General features: G+C 43.7%; 1 protein-coding gene across 1 annotated transcript in view; it reads right to left on the bottom strand.

Annotated features, from left to right (window-relative positions):
- NOTCH3 (notch receptor 3) overlaps window positions 1–13,094 on the bottom strand; it is a 145,691-nt gene that overhangs the window by 37,229 nt on the left and 95,368 nt on the right. Inside the window, exons 5-11 of the mRNA XM_082253292.1 lie at window positions 12,906–13,028; window positions 10,977–11,210; window positions 6,591–6,746; window positions 4,766–4,951; window positions 4,558–4,671; window positions 2,937–3,050; window positions 2,250–2,483 (exon numbers count right to left, since the gene is read on the bottom strand). Of these exons, the coding sequence (XP_082109418.1) occupies window positions 2,250–2,483; window positions 2,937–3,050; window positions 4,558–4,671; window positions 4,766–4,951; window positions 6,591–6,746; window positions 10,977–11,210; window positions 12,906–13,028 (1,161 nt within the window). The remainder of the gene's footprint in view (window positions 1–2,249; window positions 2,484–2,936; window positions 3,051–4,557; window positions 4,672–4,765; window positions 4,952–6,590; window positions 6,747–10,976; window positions 11,211–12,905; window positions 13,029–13,094) is intronic.

The following is a 13,094-nucleotide window of genomic DNA, read 5'->3' on the forward strand; positions in this document are numbered from 1 at the left end:
CTGTAAGAATTATCATGGGAAAAAAGGTATCTCCACTGAAGCTTTAACACCAATCCTTGTTTCCACGACAACCCAAAAATGTTAATGGTCACAGGGACAGAAAGTGAGGTTATATCTTCTGAACAGGGGCGCAGACTGGAAAACAAATGTTACAGGGGTGTTAACCCTTCTCTATGTTTTCCAAAAAACGTAAAAAAATTTTTGCTGCTGGGAGTTACACTTAAAAAATGCACCTGTTCCAATTTACATACTCAAGAACAAACCCACAGAACCGATCTTAGTTGTAACCTGGGGACTGCCTGCAAAAGCTCTGCCTAACAGCAGGCATCATGAGATTCTTATTAACTTGGTTAGCCAGAAAAGCCTCCTCTGCATAGATCTATGAAATCGGTTTCACTTGTTACTAGGGGGTTGCCTTCAGGAATAAGCCATGCCAATACTGGCAACTGAGGAACTTTTATTAAACATTAAAGAGGAGCTCCAGCCACCTATAAAAAAAAAAAAAATAAATAAAAAAGTCAGCAGCTACAAAAAGGGTAGCTGCTGACTTTTAAAAAACAGCCACTCACCTGTCCGACGGTCCAGCGATGAACTCACCGCCAGCCTTCTCCATGCGTGCGTCATCCACCCTCGGAAGCGCCGGTGTTCTAAAATTTTCTCGGACCCGTGAAAAAAAAAAAATCGGACCTCGTCACTTCCGGTGACAGAGCATCACAAAACAGCTGATAGGAGTCGTCCGTGCGCATGCGCAGAAGACATTTTTCGAGTTTGGAAAAATTATAACAGTGAGCGGACAGCTGATTGAGAGAAGGCGGGGCTGAGGTGCGACGGAGGACACCGCCGCGTCAGAGACATCAGGGAGGGAGGCACATATGCAGAGCTGGCGGAGGAGGCGGGACGGAGGTGCGGCCGTGTAATATATGCAGGGCTTAAGCGACTCCTTCTGTTTTATTATCTTTAGTAATTATCGTATTATTTATCCTTCGGATTTCATTACATTTAGTATTTCTATAATACAAAATAAGAAATACTAAATGTAATGAAATCCTAAGGATAAAAAATACGATAATTAGTAAAGATAATAAAACCGAAGGAGTCGCTAAAGTCCTGCATTTATTACACGGCCGCACCTCCGTCCCGCCTCCTCTATTCAGCTCTGCAGATGACGCGGAAGTGACGAGGTCCGATTTTTCACGGGTCCGAGAAAATTTTACAACACCGGCATCTTCACTATAGGCACCCAGCTTTGACAGCTTGCGGCTTCATACCGTAGTTGGATGCCTACTGTGCATGCGCGAGTCACACAGCGCATCCTGGATTGGTAGATGCAGTCTTCTGGGACCGGTCAGCATCCTGGAAGACTGCAGGGGGGGGGGGCCAAATTTCCGTTCCAAAACGGAAATGGGACCAGGTACCTGTCAGAAATCAGGTACCCCCCCCCCCTCCTCAAAAGTGCCAATTGTGCAAGAGGAGCAGGGGGATGAGCCCTTAAAGTGAACTCCCCTTGGGTGGAGTTCTGCTTTAAAATCACGAAAAGCTAGAACCCAAGGACAAATAAAATAGGATATTTGTACTTAATATAAAATCTCTCTCTTGAGAGTTCACTGAGGGACACAGTCTTGGGGTTATACTGCTGCCTACAAGAGGAATGGACACTGGAAAACAAACTGTAGGCCAGGCCAGGATAAACCATCCTACTATACATACCTTCGAGAGGTCCACATACATCAAATAGCCAAGATATCACCAAGGTCCTGATAGTTACATTTCATTGAAAGGAAGTAGGGCTTAATCTCAACTCAGAAAACCAGTGGCCCCATGGATAGCCTCTAAAGGGCTCTACAGGGACAAAGGGATCAACATCAAAAACAGACAAGTACCTGCAGGGACCTCGTCAACGCTGTCTTTTCTCTTTTTATGCCAAGTCAGGGTCACATTAACAAGCAAGCTTTAATTATGCATTTCAAGGCCTATTAAGTTGGCAGAAGACCAGTCAGACATCTGCCAATACTGGCCTTATCGAAACAAGACCAATGGTTGGCCAAAAAAAAAAAAAAAAAGCCCACACAGGTTTTCAGACCGGCCAAACTTTTCTATTTGAACAAAAGGGGGGAAAGGAAGACATAGACCTGGACTATCTGTCCTGAAATGGCAATCTTCTCCACATATCTCCTTTATATAAAGCAGTGGAATTCACAACTCTAAGCTCATCAGGTGAGCAACACAGCACTTAAATATTTTAGGCTCACCTGAGGTTCCTGGCTGACAGTAGCACAAGTATTTGTTGACCAGGTCAATACATTTTCCTCCATTAAGACAAGGATTACTGTGGCATTCGTTTATCTGGTTCTCACAGCGATAGCCAGTATATCCAGGATCACATGTGCAGGTAAAGCTGGCAATACCATCCCGGCACTTCCCATGGTGGCATGGGTCAGGGGAACATTCATTTATGTTACGCTCACAAAGAGTACCCTCAAAGCCTGTAAGAGAGATGCAAGAACAATCAATGACAGGTGATGGAAGAAAAGATGGCAGAGATACGGTAGGAGGAAGCTGAAACAAGCAAAAACATGCCAAAATGGAAGAGCCAAAACAGCAGATGTCTTTAGATGAGCCGATAGTAGAGGGCCATGGAGGAGCTGAAAACCAAGCATGGCGCTAAAAGCTGAGCATGGCCACTGAGGAACCCTGGCCTGGCAAAGCAGAAGATGGAGCATGAAGCACAGCACACTGCACCAGCTAGGCCGGAGGGAGGATTGGGAGGAAGCGAGCTGCAGGCAGACAGAGCAGATGGAAATCTACAGACAAGACTTACCTCCCTGAACATATAAAGAGACATCCAGAGAGCGTGAGAGAGAACAGGATACAGCATCAGAGACAGACCCCAGGAGTAAGGCTACCCTCAGTCAGATAACCAGCAGCGAAGAACTCACCCTCCGCACAACGACACTCGTAACCGTTGGGTCTATCCACGCACTTGGCTCCGTTCTTACATGGAGTGCTGGCACACTCATCAATGTCAATCTGGCACATGGAGCCTGAGAAACCTAAAGAAGATGCATGGTTAAATACACACATATGAAAGGCATTCACCAACTTGTATAGGCTGTGAAGAATGTCGCTCCATTAAATTCTCACAGGAAAATCATTCTAAAAACGCATACTGAAGGATAGCAAATTCTTTTAGCTGTATAACACAATTTCATTCTCTCCTTCAATTCAGCTAAACAGAATCTTAGATGGAGATACGAAAACTGCAAACTGTAATAGAGTGACCTAAAGAACATCAATAGTGTAATTTTAAAAACCCAACCAGTCAGGAATGGGAAAAAATATAAATTGGACCCCTTTGAATTTAGATGGAAGGCTGCTGAAGCTTTCCCATGCGTCATACACCATTTATGTTGATATAATGGTGGGGTGAGCACAGACCGCACACAAATATGGGCACCAATTATTCTTATGCATGGCAGGCACAGACAACACATTATACTTAGTGTCTTATTTAGGAGATCAACAGGGCAGTCAATTTACATATTACCAGCCGTTTCAGCTTCAGATACATTAACAAAAGTAACAAAATATGTAACAAGAAAATACTCTAATACAATTACAATAAAACCTTATTACCCATCAACAGTGTGTCATATATATTGCATAGTCATTACAAACTGAAACCTTCTTCCATAGTACATAGTTGGAAAATATCCAAATGAAATATACAGCATAAAGCAGTGGTCTAGAGGAAACCCAGGTAGGTCAAACAGTAAGGAGTGAATTAGTTTGGGACCCCATATTTTATTAAATAGTTCATGAGCGCTCCTAGTAGTATAGATAAGTTGGTGTAGTAGAAGGGCTGCATTGATCAGATTCTTCCGTTCTGAAAGCGTTGGCAGGAGGGATTTCTTCCAGGTGACCAGAATAATCTTTGCATTGAAATAGAATATGCGTAGCAGTTTTTTTGGCATGGGAACTCATCTGTAGATCCTTCACCACCCTTCAAAAGCAAATCTTGGGACATTGGGCATTCGAGAGACCCAAGCCTGTTTCAAGAAGTCCACATACTTGTGACCAAAATGGCCGTATCCAAGGCCACAGGGCATGGTACAAGTCTGCCTCTTAGTCACAAAGGTGAAAACACAGCCAAGTCTGACTGAGATTACGTTTATAAAAGCACTGAGGTATATAAAAAGTTTGATGGTACAACCAATTGGCTTTCTGATGTGCTATGGAAAATAGCCATTTTAAACAGAATGTATGATATCAGAATATGGCATAAAGTGAGCCCCAAAACACTCTGGGGTAGTTTTACTAAAACTGGTGTACTGAGAATCTGGTGCAGCTGCGCATAATAGCCAATTAGCTTCTAACTTCAGCTTGGTAAATTGAGCTTTGACATAAAACCTGAACGCTTATTGGTTTCTATGATGCAGAGCAGCACCAGATTTTTCACTTTCCAATTTTAGTAAATTACCCCCCCTCCCTGTGTCACAGGCTAGAAGAATTATCAGAAAGTAACTAAGTGTGAGCAAAATTTAAGGAAAGAATGCTTACCCGCAGGACAGCTGCAGGTGAATCCATTTACCATATCCTTACAAACGCCTCCATTAACACATGGACTGCTGTCACATTCATTAATGTTGAGCTCACAAAATGTACCAGTAAAGCCTGAGGAGGAAAACAAGAGAATAAAGAACGTCAGTATTACAAAATATACTGGCAACAGACATACACCTGTCTAATCTGGAATGGAGCAACTTACCTGCCATACAAATACAGGTGAATTCCCCTATCCGGTCCAGGCAGGTAGCATCATTCTGGCAGGGGGTGGACAAGCACTCATTGACATCAGTTTCACATCGAGGACCAGTGTAACCCCGACCGCATTGGCACTGGAAAGATCCCTGAGTATTCACACAACGACCAAAGTGCTCACAGGGGTTGGCACCTGCAGAGAAGAAAGTGCATATTTAATTTAAATTTAAACCTCAACTGCAGTTAAAAAAAAAAAAAAGGCAACTTTTGATCGCCTTTTTTTAAACCGTAATTTTTCACCAATAGACATCCTCAGTCTTTAATTAGGGTTGAATGACCTGCAGTGTTATTCAAGCCCAGGCTGACATGGACCTACATACACACATCTGGGTTCTATATGTGTGGTTTGTGTTGAAAGAGTGAAGGGCTCTTTCACGTGGGACAATATTTCTGAACAGTGTCCCTCAGGAAATATATGAAGATGAAACAATTTGACTTTTCAAATGATTGCAGGAGTATCTCAGACCCTTGCTAGTGAGGCAGGTGGGGTTTGTTATTGTCAAGTACCTGCATTCCTTTGTTCTATTGTTCTGTCTGCCTTAAAAATCAACTTATTATGGGATGTATGTGTGTATGTGGATTGGCTGCTAAGGGGGAGGGGGGTTTTCCCCACAGTGTATATCTGTTTGTGCTGGTGTTTCAATAAAGTTAGTTGCTTTCAGTCACATACAAGCTAAGTTCAGGCTAGTTTTTGTACGTAGGGCGGCTGGAATCTCTATATATGTCCAGACTGGAGAAAGCCGTATACGGACTGAAGACCACAAACACAGTGTGGGTCTGCGTTTCTGTACATTATAATATACATATACACACATACACACATACACATATACACACACACTTTTTTTTTTTTGTTTAAGTCTGACAGGTGTTTCTTAAAGCATAACTCCAGATGCAAAGCCAAATATGCCTCTGAAATACAGTATACAGCGCAATCAGAAAGTACAACCAGAAGGAATTTTGGTGTGCGTTGGTCAAAAGTTACCAAAAAATCTCCACTGAACTAGGCCGTTATTGGTTCTAAACCAGATGTTCTGAATATGCAGTTGCCAAAAAGGGTCCTGAATGATTTGCAAGGCATTACCCATTAATCTAAAATGAAGAATAAAATCCTTGTTTGGGGATTTGTGATGGACATACAACATGTAGACACCTTCTGTTTCAAAAAAAAAAAAAAAAAGAAATCAGTGTCTCACAGTCAATTATGTTCCTGGCCAATGCTCTATGTAAGCGTGTTATTATATTTTGCAAGGGTCATGCTTTTTTTATGTATGCTGGCACTCTTAAGAGAACCCGTTTTTGTTCAGTTTTAAGAAGGTTCTATTGCACTTCACCAAAGAACATGCAATTATCCTCACTCAGCCAGTCTTGTAATTTAGGTGGACAGCATAGCCAGGTACTGGTCCTGCACTACTGTAGTAGAACACAGCATTGTTCTGGGTTAGTCACTAACAAAACTGTGAAGCAATAGTAAGGGATGACAGAATCAGAGTTTGCCTCTTCAAAAACAAACCAGCAAAAGCATCTTTGTTTCCTTTTGGATAGGTTTTCTCAGAGAAAGCTCAAGCGGTAATCTTTGTATAGTTATGACATTTTTGGGTGAATACAAACATTGGCCACTGCAAGAGGTGTATTCCCATTTTCAGTCCAGCACATACAAAGTTTGCGTGTAAATGTTCTTAATATTCTATCTAGCCCCTATCCATGGTCAATCAGTGTACTACACAACATTCTTTGCAGCTAGATGAGGAGGACTGTATGCAAATACATACCTATTGAGCATTCATCCACATCTTGGTCACAAGCACCCCCAGTAAAACCAGGCGGACATGTGCAGATTGCTCGCCCGTTCACTGGGTTAGTGTCGCACATGGCATCCTTGTGGCACGGATTACTAACACATGCATCCTCCAAATGACACAGGAGGCCTGGCAAAGAGAAGAGAAGTAGGTAAACAAATTAATTCTGCAACATGCTGTTATACTGGATTACCATTTAAATTGAAATAATACTTGCATAAATATAGTATATTTCAAAGTGTATGTCAGTTTGTCACACCATCTATTGTTTAGGTTAGCAGCCAAGCTAGGTCAAAGACGACTTAACATATGTCTGTTAATCTTCTATGGGACGAATAGTCAGGGAGACTGCTATGCACTGGAAAATTTCTGCCCACCATACCAACATAGTTTTCACGATCACCTCTCTTTCTTCATATATTATATATATATATATATATATATATCTTACATTTGGTTAAAAAATACCTGTTGATCCTGCCAGTGAGGCACTCTTCCTGCTTTGCAGTGTCCACGATATACAGGGTCATCCTACCTCCACAGCGGCACCACCACAATGTGCATGTCATGTTTTGGATCTTTATTTCTAAAAAAAGCTGCCTCTGGTTTACGCTACTCTCCAAGATGCTTACGTCACAGGTAGCACCACCTGGCAAGGTGGATAATGGCACTTGATTGACACGGCCTTCATCAAGAAGCCTTATTTTCATTTATTCTCACAGCAGTGCTGCTAAGCAAATCACAAATAAAAGGCCCTGTCCCCTCCAACCTCTTTGCTCAGAAAACAAATAAGCAGCCACAAGACCACTTATAAATGAATGAGAATAAAGGGATTTCCAGCCATTGTTTCGGAAAATTCTTCTTTAACAAAAGGTTAAAAGGAAACTGAAAAAGGTGTTTTAACCCCTTCCCACCCAGCCCTGGTGTCCCTTTAATTAGGCGATTAGGCCCGGTTGAGGGGACAGCGGTGGGAGGTCTGCCTGATCATGTAACCACTGACTGCCTGACCGGCTCTCAATCACTACTAGAGACCGGGAGCTGTGACAGCTCAGTCTGTTCTCAGAGTCCATAGTGAGTGTATGCGCTGTACAGAAACCTCTGCTGCCCATGGATGCATATTGCAAACACATATGCATTGCATTACATGGGTGGAAAAAGATGAACTGGCAGCCCATCAAATTTTTTTTTTTTTAACTTACTGCAAAAACCATTTCTGATGTTCGACGGACACAGCTCCTGATATCAATAACCATTGGGTTATACTGCCCCCTACAGGAGTAGGACACTAGGCAGGAAAGAATTCTGGCTACACCCAGGAGCAGCCCCAGGGGGTATACTTTCTCTCTCTGCTATAGCCACTCAGTTTTTTTAAGCAGTGTCAGGAGAATGCTAACTCCACAGAGGGGTGGGTGCTGTGTCCGTCAATGAACATCAGAGAAATGGATTATACGTCAAAAATCCCATTTTCTCTTTGGTTCACAGCTCCTGATTTCCATAGCCATTGGGACATCCCAAAGCAGTGTTAAACATGAGGAGTGGGAACAAAAAAAAAAAAAAAATTCAAGGCTAGAAACATTATCCAACCAATCCAACCAATCAACAGGAGCTCAACCAAACAACTGGAGCCCAACACCCCCCCCCCCCCCAAAGAGGAACAGGTCCTCAAACAGCAGCCTGCAAAACAAGCATCCGCAGACGCCAACACATCTAATTTATAAAACTTTGTAAAAGTGTTCATCAGCGACCATGTGGCCGCCTTGCAAACCTGCCTCACTGACACCTTATGATGGAAAGCCCAGGAGTCTCTAAGCACCCTAGTCGAGTGCACCTTGACAGGGAAAGGAGGAACCTGACCCCTGATGGAATAGGCCTGAACCACTGTCTGTCTGATCCATCAGGAAATGGTTGCAGAGGAAATGGCCAGCCCTTCGAGGATCATCCGTTAACACAAAGAGTCCGAGTTCCTGAAAGTCTCCGTAGCTGCCAGGTACACCCTAATTGCCCAGACCACATCCAAGGCATGCAAGGCAATTTCCTTTGGATGTTTAGGCCAGGGACACAGGGAAGGCAACACAAGGTCTTCATTCAAATGAAAATCAGAGACAACCTTTGGAAGGGACGACGGACAGGGGCAAAGAACCACTTTATCCCTGTGAATCACCAGGTAAGGTGAATGACAGGAGAATGCGGCCAGTTCCGACACCCAGCGCGCAGAGGGGATAGCCACTAAAAAGGCCACCTTCTGGGACAGTGTAAGCAGGGGAATCTGGAGAATATTTTCAAAGGGAGGCTTCTGTAGAGCTGAAAACACCAAATTAAGATCCAACGGCGGCAACGGAGTCCACACTGTAGGAACCAAATGTCGGACACCCTGAAGAAAGGTAGGCACCAGGGAGTGTGTGGCCAAAAGGTCGTAGGGAGACGACCGCCAAAGCCGACACCTGGCCATTGATGGTACTCAAGGCCAATTTCTGTTCAACCCCCCGTTGAAGGAAAGTCAAGATCCGAGCCCCGAGAAGGCCGCCTCTATTTCTAATGGCAAACCACTGCAAAATGGCCGCCGGACTACACAAACATGGCTGCCGTGTAAAGAATCACACAGGCTACAAAAATGGCGGCACAAGGCCTACGGGGACCCACGAGGGAGACCAGGCCTCAAGGACAGGTCCAGGCAGGACGGAAGGCCCTGCCAGGAGCCCCCACCAGGTACAACCCCCCATCAAAGCCGATCGTCCGGTCACTGACGGTGCATTCCCCCGGCCCCCCATCGACCAGTTAGCACCCTGCCCCCATCCCAGGAAAGTGGCCAGACCACCCAAATCGTCCCTGCCTTGAGGGGTTGGGGGGGCAGGATGAGGGACTAGGTGGGGGGGGGGGGGTGGCTGCAGGAAGGAGGGGAACCTGGGGGTCCAACTGTCCCAAGGAGGGGCCCACGTCCACCCCAAAACTCTCCAGGGGGAGGGGGGAACAGCTACTCCATACCCTCTCCATCGAAAATAAGGGGCTGTCGGCCAGGAGGAACGCTGCGATTCAGGCCGAGACTCGGTGGTATGCAACCTCATGAGGCGTTTAAATTGCAGGCCAGCCCCCGTTCAGTGGGGCAATGACGCAGCCAACCTAGCGTGGAGCTGAAGTCTGTGCGTGCTCCCTGGCCAGACTGAGAAGACCACTGGATCTAGATTATCCAGCCCATCGCCCAGTCCATTGTATCTCTCAAAGGAAAAATCCAGGAGAAAAAAAAATATATATCTAAACTATTCTCAATCGGGCCTAATCGGCTAACTACTGACTAGGCAGAAAAAAAACTGAGTGGCTATGAAGCAGAGTATACCCCTGGGACTGCCCATGGGTGTAACCAGAATTCTTTTCTGCCTAGTGTCCTACTCCTGTAGGGGGCAGAATAACCCAATGGTTATGGATATCAGGAGCTGTGTCCGTCAATGAACAAAAAAAAAAGAAAAGAGGTTATTTGGCAAAACTGCCAAACTCTACTTCTTGGACACCGCAAGGCAAAAACTTTTTTGTTTTGGATAAAAAAGGGGGGGATGAGGGTTTAGATTCCCCATCAGGATTTAAGTGTTTGGTTCCCCACACTCTTCCCCCCCCCCCCTTTTATCACAGCAGGAACCAATGTGAAACTTCACAAACAGCAACACCTTTATAACATTTTAACCTTTCTCACAGATATAAAGATTTGTTGTAGGAAGTGTCAGTTTGCAGATGATTAAAAGATAAATAAGTAGTTTACGTCAGCTAACTCGAAATCTTACAATCTCACCTCTTTTCTGGCAGGGCTTTGATGTGATAATTGTTCTCAAAATATCCTAAACCTGCTGAGAACAGGGAAAATGCTACCACAGATGTCACACGTACAGGTCTACCCCCTCAAGATAGTCTGATTCTAATGAGATAAAGGAAATACTCAACACTTACATTTATTAAATGGTATTCATCAATTAAAGTGTATGTCAGGGTGATTTTTTGTTTCTTTTTTTTTTGGTGGGGAAGGATTAAAACCACTCATGTTTGTATGGCTACTGGACTCCTTTACAGGAATTTCCACTCACTTCCTGTCCTGGTGACAACACTTTTATTATACAGGAAATGAGGGGAAAATTTCCAACAGGGACAAAGATTTGGCTGCAGGGGTTTTAGGCTTCCCTACTGCACTGATAAAAAAAAAAAAAAAAAAAGTTTTGCTGGACTTTCCAACACTAAACATAACTGCACACAATATACTGTATATAGGATAAGGTTCATTAACAACTTTTAGTACCACTATGATAACATTTCATATATATGCTTTGTTAAAGCAAAGGGTATATGGTTATGAAAATGAGACAACTATCCCACACTCACCAGTCTTGCCCATGGGACACTCGCAGTAAAATGAGGCTACGCGGTCATGGCAGGTGGCACCATTGAAACAGACGGCAGTGGCGCAGTCGTCTATGTTCTCGCTGCAGCTCTCTCCCGTCCAGCCATTAACACAGACACATGTATGGCCACCCTGAGTGTTAAAGCAGGTCCCGCCATTATGACAGGCATTGGGCTGCAGCTGGCACTCATCCACATCTTCTGTACAGAACTGACCTGTGGAAAGAATATACATTTTTTTAAAGCCCCAAATCTTAAAAGCATTAATAGCAAACTTTTTTTTAATTAAAATAACAAACATGTTCTACTCACCAGCTCTGTGCAATGGTATTGCATAGAGCAGCCCCAAACCTCCTCCTCTTGGGTCACCCACCCAGGGTCATCCTTTTCTTTGTCTGCCCCCATAACAAGCACTTGCGTTCTGTATACGCAGATTGTCCCCGATTGGGGGGGGGTTGATATTAGAATTTTTTTTTTTTTTACCTTAAAAGATAAGTTCACCTTTCATTATATGTTACAGGTTACACCCATAGTCAGGGTGTAACATGTTATGAACGGACCGACCCCGCACCACCCCAATCCCCGCTGCGACAGCTAGCTGTGTTCTCCCTCCCCGCTAGCTATAAAAAAAATTAAAACACGTGGCAGAGCGGGACTCCACCCACCAAGCACATCTCCGATTGGGCTCTGATCATGGAAAACTACAAGGCCCGGCAGCCATTGCGGCTGTCTGCTTGTAGTGTTTAGTGAACTACCATGGCACTGTGGAACGCCTTGGTAGTTCATTCATGCTTCCTGTCAGATTGTATCTGCTTACCCATACAGGATGTACTGGCAAGCAGATACACCGGCAGATCTGCATGGCACCAGCAATCTGCTGATCGGTGCTTTACAGGCACAAAAAAACAAATAAATTCACTTTTTTTTTTTTACATGCAAAGAAAAAAAAGTGCATTTATTTTATTTATTTTTTTACAAAAAGCGATCTTCTCCTTTTGCATAGAATGCCTAATCATCAGCAATCTGGTTCTTTGCTTCTGAATGCCACCCCCCTCCCCCCTGTAACTTAAACGCTACCTCTGTTGGATAGGAGCAAATGGGGGGTGATGCTCATTAATGAATCTGCCGAAGCAGATTCTTCCATCCTGTCAGTCACGCATTTGATAAATGGGCACCCCATGGTGCTGGGGCTGTCAATCATAATTTAAAAGCAGAGGGAGGCTGTCATAATGAAGCATGATACTTCACGTAACCATGTAAGCAAAAAGCAGTATACAGAATGGGTGATAATAACAAATAGCATATTAATATGCGAACTGTGTTACCTGAAAAACTATTTGTAAAACAATTTGGCTATAAGGTGATTCTTACTCTTCAGTTACTTTTTGGCAATAGGGTGACACCACTATTTAGAGCCTGTAGTTCTGCAGCTTGCCATCTATGCATGAGCATTTCTCCACTCCTATAACATGTCTAAGCACATCTTCTCTTCCACTGGTTCACCCAGGAACACCCAGTGCTCGGAGAACAGATTTCTCTGAAATGCCTTCAGTCCCAGCATTGGCGGTCGCCGACTGCTTCAGCTCCTTCTGTGATTGGTTAGTGAAGCCAACAATCACAGTGAACAGCCAACAGTGCGGCAAAGCAGGAAGAAAGAAGCAAGACAGAGCCAAGATCACAGTAAGTTAGTCCCTAATTAAAAACAGCCCTGCCAGCTTCAGAGACCAAAATGAATAGGTTGCAATAAAGATTGTAACAGTTTTTGTTTAGTTTGGAGTTTATAATATATATATATATATATATATATATATATATATATATATATATATATATATATATATATATATATATAGCGGAATCTATAAAAAAAAAAAAATAATAAAGTTAAGCAAATAGGTGGCTGTGACTTACCTGTCCACTCAGGGGGACACTGACAATTGTAAGTGTTGACTCCATCCACACACGTGGCACCATTCATGCATTTATGGTCAGGACAGTCATCCACATTGATCTCACAGTTTGATCCTTCAAATCCTATGAACACAGAAGTTTAAGAGTAACATATCACAAAGCCACACATTTTAAAATAAAGGGACAAAC

This window comes from Pelophylax lessonae, assembly GCF_965119305.1.
Source record: "Pelophylax lessonae genome assembly, chromosome: 4".
Taxonomy (NCBI): domain Eukaryota; kingdom Metazoa; phylum Chordata; class Amphibia; order Anura; family Ranidae; genus Pelophylax; species Pelophylax lessonae.